The sequence below is a fragment of the Strigops habroptila genome, chromosome 7 (assembly GCF_004027225.2).
Source record: "Strigops habroptila isolate Jane chromosome 7, bStrHab1.2.pri, whole genome shotgun sequence".
In the NCBI taxonomy this organism is placed as follows: Eukaryota; Metazoa; Chordata; class Aves; order Psittaciformes; family Psittacidae; genus Strigops; species Strigops habroptila.
The window spans coordinates 28,648,144-28,665,552 of NC_044283.2; the positions used below are offsets into that span (position 1 = coordinate 28,648,144).

The 17,409-nt window shown below is 47.2% G+C and overlaps 1 protein-coding gene across 1 annotated transcript in view; it reads left to right on the forward strand.

Annotated features, from left to right (window-relative positions):
- The first annotated feature begins 1,731 nt into the window (after positions 1-1,731).
- The window catches only part of PDGFRA (platelet derived growth factor receptor alpha), a 36,385-nt gene continuing 20,707 nt past the window's right edge, over positions 1,732-17,409 (forward strand). Inside the window, exons 1-5 of the mRNA XM_030493306.1 lie at positions 1,732-1,866; positions 10,249-10,309; positions 11,726-12,040; positions 15,074-15,337; positions 16,058-16,188. Of these exons, the coding sequence (XP_030349166.1) occupies positions 10,261-10,309; positions 11,726-12,040; positions 15,074-15,337; positions 16,058-16,188 (759 nt within the window). The 5' untranslated portion in view covers positions 1,732-1,866; positions 10,249-10,260. The remainder of the gene's footprint in view (positions 1,867-10,248; positions 10,310-11,725; positions 12,041-15,073; positions 15,338-16,057; positions 16,189-17,409) is intronic.

A 17,409-nucleotide genomic window follows, 5' to 3' on the forward strand; every position in this document is an offset into this window, starting at 1 on the left:
TCAATCTGCCAGAGCCCACAGGTCCGACCCAAGTCACGACAGGATTTATCCCTCCACAAACCCAGGGGTTCAGGCTGGGTACGCTCGCTCGCCCCCCAGGTAGAGAGCTCCAGGGTGCGGTGGTGGGTGGGTTGTGTTTTTTCCCTGCCTTTTTTTTTTTTTTTTTTGCCATGCTTTTGACTCACTGGGAGCCTGTTGTTTATTCACAAGCATTACGGTATCCTGTTAGCATTCCGACCAGGGGCTGCTCACAGATCTGACTCCGATGATTTCCTGGACGAACATGTGGAAGCAATAGCGGGGCTGAGCACTCACCCGAGCCGAGGATGCGCTAGTGGAGGGCGCACAAAGGGCCGGGACCGCCGTCGGGACCCGGCCAGCCCAGCCTAGCCCGCTGCTCACGGGAGTAGGTTCTCCTTTCTGCCCCCATTCCCTTCGGGGCATCTTCTCTTCAGAGGCTTATTTCTCCTTTTCTTAGGAAAGAGAAAACCCACCAGATCCTGGCGCTTGACTTCGAGAACAAACTTTTCTTCTGTTTAATACTAAAAGTGGAAAAAAGAGGTGCGGGGGGTGGGTGTCAGACTGGGGAGGGGAGGAAGCGGGAGCAGCCCCGGGACGCAGCTCCCGGGCCGGTGCCCTCCCCAGGAGGCAGGCGGGCAGGGTCTCCCTCGCTACTCCTTTCCTGGGGCTGCACTGCCCCCTCTCCCGTGGCCGCCGCATCGCCCCGCCGGCCCCGCTCTCCTCTCCGAACCGAGCCTGCAGCAGCAGGGCTGCTACGGCAGCTCCCCCGGCCACCCCTTATCAGCTGATAGCGAGGGCCAACAAAGCAGAGATACCCGGTGCTGGCTCCCCGGTGGGGATCAAAGCTCCGTCTGGAGCGCATTCTAACCGGAGGGACTCGGACGTGCGCTGCCCTCGCTTCCGCAGGCACCGCCGACACTCGCCCTGTCCGGGCTGGGGCATTCCCGGAGTTTCTTTGCGCTGGGCAAAGCAAAGGCAGAAAGAAAAGGAAGAGCTTTCTCGGTCCCGTCGGAGCAGCAGAGTTTAAGCGGGCTGACTCCTGGCGAAGTTTACCTTTCGTTGTGTCTTTCATTCATAAGTGTTAGTGATTCGCCTCTCCCCCTCTCTCTCAGTGCCTCCTGCTCCTGATGGGCTCACGGCCGTCCATCCAGCTCTCTAGCCCAAGCCAGAGCTCAGTGGTGTACAAAGGACACGAGGAAGCCGCAAATTCGTTTCCAGATCAAACTCTCCATCCATAACCTCACACTGTGCCCGTGCACATGGAGCCCGGCGCCCTAGACCCCGTCCTGGAGAGTCTGAGGAGGGAAGGCTCATTCATGAAATTGGGAGCACTCGGAGTTTTCATGGAAGTTTTTGGGGTTGGTTCTATTTTTTATTATTATTTTGTATTTTCTCCCCTGCAGAGCAAGCCCCTCCGCTCCCCCCATGCCTCCCCCTCGCCCCTGCCATATGGCCAGCCTCCCCCTCCCCTGCGAGGCTGGTGAAATCTGGAGGCAGAGACTGGCCCCCCTGCCTGCGTAAGAGCCTCCCGCCGGCGCGCCCGCCTCCGGCCGCGGGGCTGGGGGCGCCGGGCGAGCCAGGGCGGCTCTTATTCTGAAGGGACCGGAGGGGGGCTTCATTTCCTGACAGCTATTTACTTAAAGCAAATGATTAGTTTTGGAAGGATGGACTATAACATTGAATCAATTACGGGACTTGGTTTGTGAGACCATTACAGTCGGATCGGGAGGGAGGGCGAGAGGGAGGGAAAGAGCGAGGCTGAGAGGGGAAAGTCACAAAAGACGTGGACATATTTTGGATATTTTACAATCTGCAGGATTGGGGCTGCGGATTATAAAGGAGAAGGTAAGAGGTGAGGGGCAGTTTCCCCACCTTTTCCTTTCTTTCTTTCACATTTTCTCCAGGTTTTTTTTCTCTCATTTATTCTTTTCCCATTTATTTACTTGTTGCTGTTTCTTTTGGTTTGTGTTTATTTTCTTTCTTCCATTTCCCCCTTTTTCCCCGGTGCTCTGAGCCGGGCGGGGGGCTCCTTCCCGCGGGGCGGCGGGCGCTGGAGGTCCCCGCGGAGGAGAGCAGGGAGCCGGGAGCGGGCGCTGTGCGGGCCGTCGGGGCGCGGCGGCGAGCAGCGCGGGCAGCGCTAATGACAAACACATTGGGGCGGCGGGGCCACCGCGCCGCATTCCCGCCGCGGGGGCGGGAGCAACCCGCCGGGGCTCCGCGGGCAGCGGCTGTGCCGGCCCGAGAGGGTACCCGGAGGGGTGCGCACCGACAGAGTAAGCGGCTCCCCTTCTTCTCGCATCCCTTGCTTCCTTCACCCCGCTGCTCTCCCCCATCCCTTCCCCCACCCTTTGTTTTTCACCACCTTCCTCTCCCCAGATCCCCCTTATCACTTAATTCCCCCTGACCCGGTGAGAGCAGAAAATGCCCCGAGACCCCTGGGGGGGATATGCACACAACCCCCAAAGGCAAGCCGATCTCTATCCCTGCGCGCCCGGTCTTTTTTATGCAACTCGGCGGAAGGGAAGATGCTGAATTTAGGCAAGACGGGTACCTGGAGCTGTTCCAGTTTGCAGCCCCCTCTCTCCACGGGAACGCCAGCCCTGCCGCGGCCACGCCGGGCTGCCCGAGCCCACTGCCTCCTGCCACGGGGAGGGAAAAATCTTCGCGGCCACCGTTTGGATTTTGTCAAGCGCGGCAAACTTGCCAGCCCCTGCCAGGCTGGAGTCCCCTGGAAAAGTCCTGGGAGCAAGTAGGAAATGGCTTTTTGGCCGTTCGCGGCATTGCTCAACATTTTTGGACGCGGATCCCGCAGCCCAGGAGCCGTTCCAGAGAACAGGACTTGGACAGCTTTTTCTGGAGCCAGCAGCGACAGATCGAGCGAGGCAGCAGTAGCAGCAGCCCCGGGGTGCAGCAGCCAGCCCCTGGGGCTTGCCCGCATTCCCGTGGGATGCGGCTGCGGGGCAGCTGCGGGGCGATGCCCTGGTCTCCCCCGCGCCAGGGGCACGCTTCCAGCGCCCCTCGAAGGCATTTTCGGCGCGTATCTTGCAAATGTTCCAGCTCCCGGGCGCTCCTCCGGGGCCCAAGGCTGCACGCCCGGGGCGGACAGGGCATCTCCTCCGCCTGCATGGGGCCCGACGGACCCGTCGCTAGTGCTGCGGGCACCTCGCTTTCCCTTGGTCCTGCAGCTCCAAGCCGGGGCACAACGTTTGTTCTCCGTCGAGACTCCCGCCCCTCTCCCGACCCCGCTCCTTCGGGGTCCGTGCCTCGCCCGACGGAAAAGGCTGGAGAAGGAGCCCCGTGTGGCAGCTCCAGCAGAATTAGCCAGCCCCGGAGGGAAACACGGCTTCGCTCTGCCCCTCTCCATCTTCCCTATCCTGCTTTTCATTTTCCTGGCTACCTCGCATTTAAAAAAAGGCAAAAAAAAAAAAAAAAAAAAAAAAAGGCACTCCAGCTTGGCAAAGGCTTTCCCATTGTTTCCCAGACAAACAGCGAGATGGCCAGGAGTTGCCATCTCTGCCAGGTTTGCTCGGTGTCCCGGGCAGCCTTTGATTCGCAGAGGCTCCAGCCGCCGGGATCTGCCGAGGGGCCGCGGACGAAGGAGGAGCCGCTCCCCGGGGGCTGCCTCTCGGGCTCCCCGAGGGCAGACCGGGTCTGGCAAGCGCCTGCAGCCTGATGGGGGCTGGAGACTGTGAACGTAACACACCCCCGGCCCCATCCCAACCCGGTCCCGCTGGCTAAAGGCGGCCCGCTGTCTCCCCGACGGGGCACACCGGGAAAGGGAGGTGGCTTGTTATGCCCTCGGCATCTCCAAGGGCTGATGCAGAGCCCAGCTGGAGTCCCAGCTCGGCTGCCTTAACTGTGTCCCTGGACGGTGCAAGAGACAGGCATCAAAGGAGACAGGCAAAGCCAGGAGACTGGCATCAAAGGTTCCTCTGTCATCGGCGGATCAAAATCCGAACTGTGGCAATCGACTTTTAACTCTGGGTCTAGAAACGCTAGGGAAAGATCTCCCAGCAAGGGACTTCGGGTTTAGCTTCTAGTTAACAAAGAGCATTTTAGAAATGCCCTCAGCTAAACAGTGGTTTAGCCAACCTCAAAGCTTGGGGAAAAAAAGTTTGGAGAAAAATGAGACTGCACAAAGCATTGGGATTTAGGAACCCACAAGCAAACCAGCTCTCCCAGCCTGCAGGCACTCTCATGCTGCTTCAAAATGAGACCCCTTGTTGTGGTACTTCTCTCCAGGCACCAAGGGGCAGGAGGTGTGCCAGTCTGGCTGCCCCTGGCCACTGGGGCCATCCTCACTGTTGTTTGCTCGTTGATGTATGGGAAATCTTCATGCAGCTGTGAGAGTAATATATAGGTATTAGGTTTCAAGAAAGCAGGAAGTAATAAATATTTTAATAAAATACCGCTCAGCAGTACTACAGTATCAAGCTAGGATTCGAGGACAATGATATAGACAGAAAAAGCCTTGCACACCCCAGACCTTATTGGTTACTTCCAATCAGCTGGTCTAAAAAAGAGGGTGAAATATATAACCTTATACAATCCTCTCCTCACTTGCGTCCTTAAATCATCATGGTCATTATGGCACTATTTCTGCAACTGAACTTGGAAAATTTTGATAGAAGATGTTTGCTTATTTTAAAGACCAAGGAACGAGTTCTGAGAGGCTATTTCTTCTGGTGAAGAAACAATCCTTTCTCTCCTTTCTCTCCCTCTTGCCTTGCCCTCGTGCTTGACCCATCTCTCTCAAGCCAACAAAGCTTTGCACAGCCACCCAAAGGAAAAGCTTGCAGCATCTATGCTTCCTAGCTCTTGTGATCAACAGAGGTGGATTGTTTTTTTCATGCAATGCATGAGTTGGGATCTGAGGTGTTTCTTGATTTGATCCTGAGAACCTAAGTGAGATGTATTCCTTGCAAGTGCCAGTCTTCTCGTCTGTTTGCTTGGACAGCCTGGAAAATCCTCTTTGGACTGAGTGGTGAAATTCAGGCTTCGCAGATTTTCCCCCACATTAGCTCCTAGACTGGTGGAGTCTGTTCTTTAGGGTTAGGCTGAAGAATTGTGGCTGAACAGAAGGCTTATTGGGCAGCAGCCATCACTGTGTGTCCTGCAGAGCATGAAGCACTCTGCAGGAGCCCAGCACTGGGCTGATCTTGGTCTTGATGTGTAGTTATTCCTGTGTATAGGCGATGCTGGATGCAAATACTTGCAAACGGATGTGGAACAAGCCTCACTTTAGGAGAATATTTATGCCAGTCTTTTTCATTAAAGACATTTTCTTTTGTTGTTTGAGCCCTTTCCTGGTGAAACCTTCAGACTAACTTGTTAGTGCTGCAGGGCAGCTCTGCTCTTGCAGAGAACTGAGTTTGTAGTTTGGGAACTGAGAACCAAGAAATGTTCATGAGGTCCTGTATGAACACTGCCATTCAGCTGGTGACATATACCACGAAGAGGGAATGTTCACCTCTTTTCTTGGGCTGGCCTTAGGTCTTCCTGGAAAAGATCAGTCTTCCCAGAAGGACAGGCTGCCACTCTGACAAAATCACCACTGAAATTATCCAGCCCTCTCATAACAAGGATAATCACATCATTACGTGGCAAGATTTGCAATCTAACCACAGTCCTATCACTTATGTAAATACAGACTAATAGGGACCAGTTCGGGTTTATTATTATTTTTAATCTGGTGAACTGGCATGAAATTAAAATATGAGAAATTCGAATTTTAAGTTGGTCCAGGAGACCCAGTTTAGATTCCATTTAATACGTTGGAGAGTAGCGCTGCCTTCTGCTCAACATTTGGCTCATTACTGTGGATCAACATTGCCATCCTGTGGCCAAGAGGATGAACTGTAGTAGCTGGGTAGATGGCAGGAAATCAGCCTGGTAGTCTCGATTCTGGTAGATGGGCTAGTTTTCTGTCGTGAAAGCGGTCTTTCTTTGATTTACAGCAGTATGAAAAGAATATATACCGTTGGCTCTTCTCGGTGCACCGCAGTGCTTTCTCTCTAGATCACAGAGCAATCACCCAGGAATACATATTTTTTGTTTCTAAACCTCTATGTCCATTGGCTTTCTGGATATTGATTTTACTTTGTCTTCTGTGGTGCAGTCAATGAAATCCTTCTTGGTAGGAAGCCAGCTCTTGGCAGTCAGTGTTTGGAAGATTGACTCCTCACTGATAACGGTTCTTCAGATGTTATTTGCCTGATTTTTTATCACTAAAACACGCAAGAGAGAGACCAGGATTTCAGTCAGATCCTTTCAAAATCCAGTGGTTAAAGTAGATGCAATGACTGTTCTACCCTGGACAATCAGCATTGCCTGTAGAGAGTTTGGCAAACCCTTCATGGCATCACCTAGCTTTCGCTATACAGGACTGTTTCTATTTAGCTAGCAATGTTCGAGGTATGCAAGGAATTCAGGTTGGCTCCATCTTACACTGTGTATGTGCTGTCAATAGCGCACTTCAGCTTGCATAGATCTACTGGCTCCAGTGAGGTTACACCAATTTATGGTTTGATAGAGTGGTGGTAGGAACTGAACTTGATGTGTTTATTCAGGGCTGAGATTTGCGTCAAAGAGGGCAAAGAGGGCTGCTCTGCCATAAGGAAGGTGAAGAAGACATGTAAGTGCATACAAAAAATTAGGTGATCATAAATAAACAAAGCCATGATAAGTGTACCTGCTTGATGTTGTGGGAATGAATAAAGTCTCTCTTGCTCAGCAGGGTGGAACTGTATCTGTGTTAAACCTTGATTCCAGCACTGACACTTGAGGATATGCTGGTGATGGAACTCCAGCGTTTTTAAGTCAGATGTCACTAAATCCATTTCAAATAGTTTTTGAATATGGATGATGGTGAATCCTTAGTACATTATTCTGCCTTTTACAGTGAGGAAGTGTTGCTCTGAGTCTTGATGAGATTAACAGGTCATTAAGGAAAGATAAAAGCTCTGAGTTGTGAAAGAACAGTGAAACCAGAACAAATAGCCAGATGGAAAAAGCAAATTTAGTTAAGTTCTTGTGTTTTGAAACTGCAAGGGTAGATTGCCTGACTAATTTGGTGGCCTTCTACGATGGGGCTACAGAACTGATGGATGGGGGCAAAAAAACCCCTAGCTGCACTGGTGCAAAGTGTTCATCACAGTCCCACATGACATCTTTGTCTCTAAACTAGAGAGACATAAATCTGACAGATGGACCACTCGGTGGATAAAGAATTGGTTGGATGGCTGCATGCAGACAGTTGTGGTCAACGGCTTGATGTCCAACTGGAGATGAACGAGTGGTGTCCCTCAGGGACCGGTGTTGAGACCGATCCTGTTCAACAACTTTGTTGGCAATATGGACAGGGGGATTGAGTGCATCCTCAGCAAGTTTGCCGACGACACCAAGTTACGTGGTTTGGTTGATATGCTGGACGGAAAGGATGCCATCCAGAGGGACCTTGACACGGTTGTGAGGTGGGCCGATGCCAATCTCATGAAGTTCAACAAAGCAAAGTGCAAAGTCCTACACCTGGGTTGGGGCAATCTCAGGCATAACTACAAGTTGGGCAGAGAAGAGACTCAGAGCAGCCCTGCAGAAAAGGACTTGGGGGTGTTGGTTGATGGGAAACTTAACATGAACCGGCTTCGGTGTGCGCTCGCAGCACAGAAAGCCAGCCATATCCTGGGGCTGCATCAAAAGGAGTGTGACCAGCAGGCCGAAGGAGGTGATCGTGCCCCTCTACTCTGCTCTCGTGAGACCTCACTTGGTGTACTGTGTGCGGTTCTGGTGTCCTCAACATAAAAAGGACATGGAGCAAGTCCAGAGGAGGTCCATGAGGATGATCAGAGGGCTGGAGCACGTCCCTTATGAAGACAGGCTGAGAAAGTTGGGGCTGTTCAGCCTGGAGAAGAGAAGCTGTGTGGAGACCTCATAGCAGCCTTCCAGTATCTGAAGGGGGCCTATGAGGACGCTGGGGAGGGACTCTTCATCAGGGACTGTAGCAACAGGACAAGGGATAATGGGTTTACACTTAAACACGGGAAGTTTAGATTAGATGTAAGGAAGAAGTTCTTTACAGTGAGGGTGGTGAAGCACTGGAATGGGTTGCCCAAAGAAGTGGTAAATGCTCCACCCCTGGCGGTGTTCAAGGCCAGGTTGGACAGAGCCTTTGGCGACATGGTATGAGGTGTCCCTGGCCATGGCAGGGGGGTTGGAACTAGATGATCTTAAGGTCCTTTCCAACCCAAATCATTCTATGATTGAGGCACCCAGCTCTTATTGGTTTCTATGGCAGCCCACCCAAGACAGCAAATTCAAAGTAGCACTTTGGAAGTGCCATCACCTGTACTTACACCGGTATCAGTATGGAGCTTCGGTCCTCACTTACAGCTCTGCAGCAGTGCAAGTCCATTTCAGCAGAGCTTCTGCAGGCTGGTCTACAAGATATGAGCTGGCTTTGTTTTTTCTCCTTCAGTGCTGCATTACATGTGATGAATAGTCTGGAAAAACAACACAAAAAAGGGGGAGAGATCTGCCTTTCAGAGAGAAAAGGCAGAAGAAAACTTGGCAGACAGTGGGGTAACACTGTCTTGCAGACCTTGGGAGGCTAGGAGTCAGATCAGTAAGGCAAACCATAGTAAGTCTTTAAAGATTTACAGTGGGTTACTTTATCAGAAAGAAATGCAGGAAATACATATGACAAAAATAAGCAAGGAGGCTGAGAGACTTCTTTGATATTTGAGAGTCTGTTATCAATGAGAGACAGACACATAAAAACGTGGTAATTATTGCTAATTGAAGAATCAGGCAAAATGCCTTGTCTCTGCTGGAATGTTGTCAGCTGAATTTCTGAAGTTGTTTGCACGTGTTTTTGAGGCTGGTAGTTTGTAAACCTAATCCTGTTTCTGAGACCTTGATGTTTGGTTCGAGTATCAAATACTTTTTACTTTGCAAAGGTCCACTGTCTGCTCCACACGTTGTGGGAGGAAAGCAGGACTAGTTCAGAAACACTCCTTGGCATGTTGTAAGCATTTATTTCCCATATGGCACTGGCATAATCATAATAACTAGATGCACCTATGTGCTTTCCTATCTCAGCATCAGGAACTGAATAGCAGAGGGTGAATAGAAACTCCCCAGAACCTTTGAAAAGCAGTCCCTGTCTTGGCACATCATCCTTTATTTTACTCTCCAGTCTGTGTTTCAGATTAGGGTCTCTTCTGTGCAGTCTTTTTTCAATCTATATTGGCTTTGGGCCAAATCCAGTCACTATTAAAGTCACCAACAAAACATCCATTGATTTCAGTGGGAGCAGGTGTTGTAGGAGCTTTTCCTTTGAAAATTATCTAGCAGGCTGCTTGAGGGTTTTGAGTTGAAATGTCGTTAGATGGCACAAAAATTACATAGATGCTTATTGCCATTGTTGCCTCTTCAAGACCGATGCTTTAGGATTACATGTTTGAAAGCTGAAATTATCGAGTATGATCTATGAGTCTCCACACTGCTGGGGAGAAGAGATGCTCTGTGAATGGCAGTGCTGGCCTACAGTCTGCCATGGATTTGTTCCATTAGAAAAATTTGGCACATGTTTTAAATAACATGCGTCTCAATCAAGCGAATTCTTGCTAAATAAGCAATAAACACTCTTGTATAGCATTGTATTCAGTAAGCTATATATATACATATGTACAATGGCAAAACAAAAATATCACTCAGGATTGTACGATTTGTAATGAAAGTAGCTCTAAAATATGCTTTTTCTCCCATAAAAGCTGCTTGCAGCTAAAAGGTCAGAACCTACTGCATAAAGCCATTCTGTATAAAGCCTCACTGGTGCCTGTGAGGGTACTGCCTCTTTGCAGGGGTGTTTCTGTGGGCTCCGTCCCGGTGTTTCAGTGAGCACCAGAGCTGCCTACAGGCTGTTTGGAAAGGGGGTGCAACAGGGCTTAGCTCCTTACAATGCCAGTGGAGAGAAGAGGTTATGGTGCCTTAGCTGCATTCCCCCTGTTAGTGATGTGTCTGTGGCCCCATGTACCTTGTGAGAGGTGGTGGCATGAGTCTCAGTGGGCTGTGGGTGTGAGAAGGGGTCCTCGGGCTGTTTCTCTCTGCTGCACCATGCAGAATGCCGGGAAGCTGTGCTAGGGCACTGTGGGAGAGGGGTCCTGCAAACTCTCGTACCATAGTCAGTCTGTTAACTGTCTCTCTCTTGCATTCTCCTTTCTGTTTCAGTTGTTGGTAGCTATGGGTACTTACCCACGGATGCTCCTGATCCTGGGATGTTTTCTCACAGGTAATGTTCCTCAGTCCTTTAAGCCTCTTCACCCATATCCTTTCATAAATTCAGATTTAAGCTTGCTTTCATTGTGCCCACAATAACAAGTGCCAAATGGTGTTCAGCTGGCTACAGAGTCGATTTTTCTGCCCTTCCCTTCAGTAGGCTAAGACAAGACCCACCCAGAAGGCAGTACTTCTGCTAGCCTATGCAGGGCACTTTGGCACCCTGACAGCTGCTCTAACCTCCCTCCTGCAGGGAAAGTGAGCCTGCCTCCCTCCAGCTGCCCCAGCCCTGCCGCACTGGGGTTTCTCCAGCAGCATGGTGCAGGCGAGGCTGCCTGTGCGGGCTCCCCGCATCCTCCTACACCGCACCACCTAACCACACTTGCTGGGGCTGCCTGATGAGCCTCCCAACATCTGCCGGGCCTCCCAACATCTGCCGAGTGAATGGTGCTGGGAGGGGAGGGCAGGGTTTGCCACAGGGAGCCAAATATAGAAAGGGCCTGGAAACCGAGATAACACGTGCAGGAGCAAGAAACTGGTTTCAAAGACAGTCTGGATTCCTGCTGCCGGTTTATTGCACAGAGCCCACTTTCACACTGTGGGCCTAAGTGGTTGTTTATTGTGGATTACCCTGTCTGTTTTGTTCAGGCCATTTGACAGACTAAAACAACAAATCTCATTCCCTGGTGAATTCCCTATTTTTTTTAGGGTGTGGATCCTCTGATTTTCCTTCTGGGAGTTGGACGCACACCAGCCCACATACAAATTACACAGGCTTGCAAATCTGAGCCTGTAACTGGAGATTGCCTCTGAAAACCAGTGCCGTCTACAACATCTAGTCCAGTGAATTACAGTTTTATTTGGCTACACACCTTCTGTACATTTTGGCTAGAGGTAGACCTGATGCACTAATTTTTGGTCTAAGCCCCTGCTCCAGCCCTTTGCAGAAATAGAAGCCAGATGTAAAATGCTGGTGTTGATCTAGGGAAGTGCTTTCTAACTTTCAGTTGTGAGCTTACTCTAAGGCTGGCAGAACTGCTGGTTTCCTTACCACTAGTGTTAAGGAGCTGTAAGACACTGGCGGCCCAGGAGCCAGGGTGTGGGATCACTGATCTGCAGCAAAGCCCTGCCCACATCTGGGGCTGGGAAGATGGGGTGTGGATTGGGAGCCATCTCTAACTTCACCTCTGTCTTACACCTCTTGATTTGACAAATAGAAGTCAGCAAGCAAACATTTAGCATTTCAAAAGGGAAGCTGTTTGCTACCCCTTGAGCAAAGCTCAGGCTTTTAACAAGGGCAAGTTTCCTTCAGCATGTCTGAAATGGTCAGAAAAACAGCTGCCCTGGATCCACTCCGCTTTCTTTCACATCCTTGCACTGGGATTGTTCTGTGTGTGTTCATATGCTATTTACTCATGTCTTTTTGCAGGACCGTTCCTAACATTTTGCCAGCTTCCTCTGCCGACTATTGTTCCCAATAGGAATGAAATGGTGGTACAATTGAATTCCAATTTCACACTCAAATGCTCTGGTGACAGCGAAGTGAGCTGGCAGTACCCAGTGACTGAGGGAAGCCACCAGATAGACATTAGACATGAAGAAAACAACAGTGGCCTCTTTGTGACGGTGCTCGAAGTAGGAAATGCCTCGGCTGCTCATACGGGCTTGTATGTTTGCTATTATAACCACACTCAAGTGGAGGATGGGGAAGTGGAAGGGAAGGACATCTACATCTATGTGCCTGGTAAGTGGAGTATGCCACAGCTGTACCCTGAAGTTTGGATGGGAGAGCTGAAGCACGGATGCTTAAAAGAGGCATATTGCTGGTGGCAATTTGCTGTCAGAGGAAGATGAATGACCCCAGGGCCATTTCCTAACATGTAAATCAAAACCAGTTCCTGTGAATCTACAGACCTGTTCCTTTTTCTGTTGGTTTTCACTTGTTTGGTAACAGTTTTAGTTCTTAAGAAGAGGGATGAATTCACACTTAAGAGCCAAGGTCTTTTGCCAACCAGGGGCGGGGTAGTAGACATTGGTGGCCAGGTCAGCTCAGCTGTGAGAGCATGTCCAGCATCCAGGTTTGTCTGGCCTTCACGTGGAGATTAACGTCAATGCCAGTCCTTTCAGGGGTGACTTGGGTGGATGTTTTGGGATATGTACTCACCAAACCAGCATCATGTCTGTCGCTAAAGTTGCCAGAAGAGGAAGGCCACATCTTGTTCTAACCCTGAATTAAGCGTGAACTGGGAACGGGAAAAAGCTCACGTGTGCACAGGGCCTGGGAAGTGTAAAGCAAAGGAGATGTCTTGGGGGTGGCTGTCGCAAGGGAGGGAGAAACAAGAAGTGTTGTTGTTGTTGGTCAGTCTGATGCACGATTAAAAACATGGTGCTACCATGCAGTGCCCTGTAATTTTCAAAGCAAACACAGCCTTCCCAGGCCCTGTGCTGCCTTTGCCTTTAGTAGTGGAAAAACTGTTGGACCTGGAAGAAAAGGCATACCTTCTTTTTGGAAGTACCTATCCCCAGCTTTGCTCTCCAACCCCCTTGTTCTGACTGGAAATCTGTTTAAAGGCTTTCCACGCTATCCTTGGAATGAAGATCTTTATTGTCATAGCTGACATGAGCACCAGAGGCTGAGCCACAACCAACTGCCTTTGTAAAGCCCTTTCTGGATGTTTTCTCAGCATTGGCTGGGGTTCAGGGGATGAGTGGCACAACTGCAGGGCCATGAAAGATCAAGCCAGTAGATTTGCAGTAAATATTTTGAACAGGAAACAAAAGAGAGAAGAAGAGATTGCAAATCATCCTGCAAAATTGCAGTATGTTGTGAAGGAGATGGTGTCTGCAACTACAAGGAAAACTGTGGGAGAGGAAAAAGTCAGGAAGCAATAACAGAACTTGTTTTAAAGACTATTTTGCAGTGACATGAAGTTTTTGCAGCTTACAATGTGTGATTCCAGGACAGCGATTCTTCCAAGACTTCTTCTCCATTTCCCACAACAGATGTAAAAGCAAGAAGTTTCAGTAGAGGCTGCAGGCTTTGGCACATGTATCTCAATTTCCAAACAGCTCTAACCAAATCATCAGAAGATGTTGTTAGTGTTAAGCAGTCTTGTAATTCACTCAGTGAAGGAATACAAAGGCAAGAGATGTAAGATTTATTCAAGAGGGCTTTTTGGTCTGGTTTTTAAAAGCCTTTAGACATTAGCCTACCAGTTTTGCAGGGCAGAGACACCCTGTAATTTTTTCCACTTGCTAACTATCAAGATGTCATAAATGCAGAAACATATCCTTTTCTCCAAATTATAGAGAATGTTTCTGTTTCCACTATAAACTTCATCTTTGCAATCGTTTTTCCTGCAATGAATTAGGAGGGCAACGGGTGGCAGCAACCCACTTTAGCCAAGGAGAATTACATTGAGACTTCACACAACATCCTATTTTCACTAACAGCACACAGAAAACCAAACTAGGTGAATCCTGTTTCTGTTTTAAATTACAGTGGGAAAATGAATACATGGAGTTGGCAGCATCTTTGGGACAGAACACTGTGTTTGGAATATTGCTACAAAGAGCCTGCCAGTGCAGCAGAAAGTCTATTGTTGGAGGGATTTGAATTGCTATTTATTAAATTTTATTATAAAGCTTTGCACAGAAGCTCCAGGCTAGCAGGGATTGTTTGTTTATTCTGAATGGCCAAATGGAGGTGATTTGAGGGCTATGCTTTTTAAGTTGGCTATGTTATCCAATTATGTTTTTAACTCAGACTTTAGATTGGCTGGGCAGGAAAGTTGGCATGTATTTTGCTGACTTTAAAAGAAATAAAATTACCAGGTGTTTGTTTGCTTTTTTCTGGTTGAATACCATATTTTGAAAACCACATGCTGTGACCATAATTAACTATGTTTCATAACTATAATGTCAGACATGTTAGAAATGAATGAAGATAAGTACCTTGAACTATTTTTGATGAGATGTGGCTTTAATGGTGTTCAGCATAAACAACATGAAATCGATTTCTACTTTTTGACATGGAAAGTGTTTGGATTTTTTTCTTAATTCCACACACCCCCCCCCCCCCCCCCCCCCCCGATTATATATTGGTTAGAAGGCAGCTACTATCACCAAAGGGAAAAAACCCCAAACCCTTAACTGAATGAGTGATTTGTGCCAATAAATAGCAGGATCTTTAATAATTTTTTGTGTATGTAGTGAATGTTGCACCTATGTGCAAAATACTGTGTCATAAAATTAGCATGTTTAAGTCTGAATTCTTCTCTGAGGTCTTTGCTGTACATATATCTTGACAGAGTTGTCTATGATAAAGTGAATTCATCTTTATGTTAGTCCCCAGCAATTACATGAATGTTTTCATACCCAGAAGTGATTTTCTTGCTTTTTTGTCACTTTAAATCCTTTTGCCCTTACTGTAGGAATATGTCAGAACCAGGTCTAAGGGGATTAATAATAATGTTATTTAGTATTTTGGGGAGGAGTGATTTTTCTATTTTTCATTTTGCATCCTGAAGTGTCACAACGGAGCCCAAGCCCTTTCCTGTTTTGTGCTTAGGTCAAATGTCTCTCTACATGTCATATCAAACAGCAAAAATGAGATACTGCATGCAATTACCGTGCCCTACCTTCAATCTCTGAAAAGGTGGGCTAATGAACTGTATTATTTTCAGTTCTGATCTGTAACTGGTCATTAATACCCAGTTCTTGTACATGGACTTACTACAAACAAGACAGTGTAAAATTATCTCTTGCTTTTTTACAGACCCAGACATGCCTTTTGTTCCTTCTATACCAGAAGACCAGTTCATCCTAGTAGAAGAAGGTGATCCCACCGTTATCCCTTGTCGGACAAGTGCCCCAAATGCTGAAGTGACTTTAATTAACAGTTTAGACAAGGCTGTTTATGCTTTCTATGACAGCAAACAAGGCTTCATAGGGAATTTCCCTGCGGGCTCATATACATGCAAAACAATGGTTAAAGGTGTGGAGTTCAAGTCCGATGAGTTCCTCATCTATATTTTAAGAGGTATTTATTTTTGTTCTTAAAAAAACCCCTGTAATAATGTTCAACCCAGTTCTTCCCTCACACTGTAAGAACCATATTAACATCAGCATCACAGAGTCATAGCGAGTATTTCCCCAGTGATGAGCTCCTTGCTCCTCTAGCAGCATTCCCATTTACTTGATTGTTAATTTACTTAGCGGTCACATACTATTTCAATGAGAATGAAGTGTCCTTAACTTTATCTCATCTCCTAAATGTTTGTAAGAAAAGTCATCTGTAATCCATGTATTTTCATTTTATTTGCTGAAATGTAATTTAAATGACTGGTGTTTCCCAGGGGCTTCAAATCATAGGACATTGGGTACTCTGAAAAACGGTATGATTCAAATATTTTGAGAATAAGGTTTTTGTTGGCTAGCAAGGAATTCTCAAAGACAGTCACTGATTTGCAAAATGAGAAATTGCTTTTATACTGAATGTCTTTTCACAGGGGAATTGGAGATATAAACTTCTAATTGAAATTTTATACATGGATCTTTTCTTTGTGGGATTGAACTCAATGCCTGTATATTTCATGCTTTAAGCACGAATTGTTTAAAGGAGTATAAGTAAGCAGCACTTTCACTGAATTTTCCAAGTAATTCCTTGGTAGGGGAAATGAAATGGAAATCTCACCCCTGAAATTGCACCATGTGAAAACTGCATACTTTGTAAAACTAAATCTGCTCTCTCTTCTCCTAGCTACTTCACAGCTGCCGGTTGAAATTGAAGCGCTTAAAACTGTCTACAAAACAGGCGAGACTATCGTAGTGACTTGTGTGGTCTTTGACAATGAGGTGGTTAATTTACAGTGGAATTATCCTGGGAAAGTGGTAAATCTCTCTCTCTCTTTTTTGTTTTATCTATCTATCTATCTATCTAGCTATACATCTATCCTCTTTTTTCTTTGAATGTTTGTAGTTACTTTTTGGGGAGGAAGCTGGGGTTGTAAAATATTCTTCTTTTCCCGGAATCAGGACAGCTGAGGAGAAAAAACAAAGTAATTTACTCTACTTTTAGGTTACCACAAAATAAATTCAGTCCCAAAAGTTAGAGTTTGTTGTTAGCAAGTATGAAAAGCATGAAAGGATGGTTGAAGCATAACCAGGAGCCCATCCTCTGTGGGAGGAATGCTGTCTCTCAGGTCTTCTGCTGGTTCACAAAAAAAGAAATGTTGTGGAAATAGAAAGATCTAGGAACATGTTGGATGGCTGCATAAAGCTCTGTTGCTGGAGGTCTGAACCTCTAAAATGGCTCTCTTAAACCCTGGGTTCTTGGGCTTAATAAAGGATGATGAAGAATGAAGTCCATGGTCTTAATCGTTCCTCATTATGCAGATGTAAATTAAAATTACTCTTACAGTCAGTGTAATTACTTACTAACGAGAACTGTCTAGTGAGAAAACCTGAACACTTTTGGAGAACCTTGGAAATTTTCAAACTGGTGTAACATGCTTCTGCACTGCAAATTTCTATTCAGTGAAACTTGGTTAGTCCTGGCCAATGGAGAATTTCAGACTATCCATGTAAAAAGTCTTGTCATTGAAGGAATGGAGCAGTTGAAGTGTACCTAGTTGTGACCCCAAACCCCAGCTGTTATTTAAGTAGGTAAAGAGACAAAGAGGAAAGATTATTTGAGAAAGTTTTGTTCTATTTTCCATGTTACACATCATAATCTCTGCTATATGCCCCCTTTCAAAACTAGCCCTGGCATATTTTTTGTTCCAGCCTCTCATGGTAACATGGTCAACAATTCTCACCATCCTTTTACTTGCAGGAGTCTTCTGCTTGCCAATAAATTCTTGTTTTCAGAGCAAGCAGAACATAGCATCAAGCACTGATTACTTTTTGTTTGGTGGAGGGGGTAAAAAATCACCCTACTTCATGGGAACTGATCGTAGAAAAGCCAAGTGGCTTTTATGTGTGAGGAGAAGGTAGCACATAAACAGTAAAGTGCTCTTTCAAGCTGCTCATGCAAATTCAAATGGAGTTAGTTTTGAGTGAACAAAATACGAGCTCTCAATCTCCTCACCCTTCTGTGCCTGCCCACAAAAA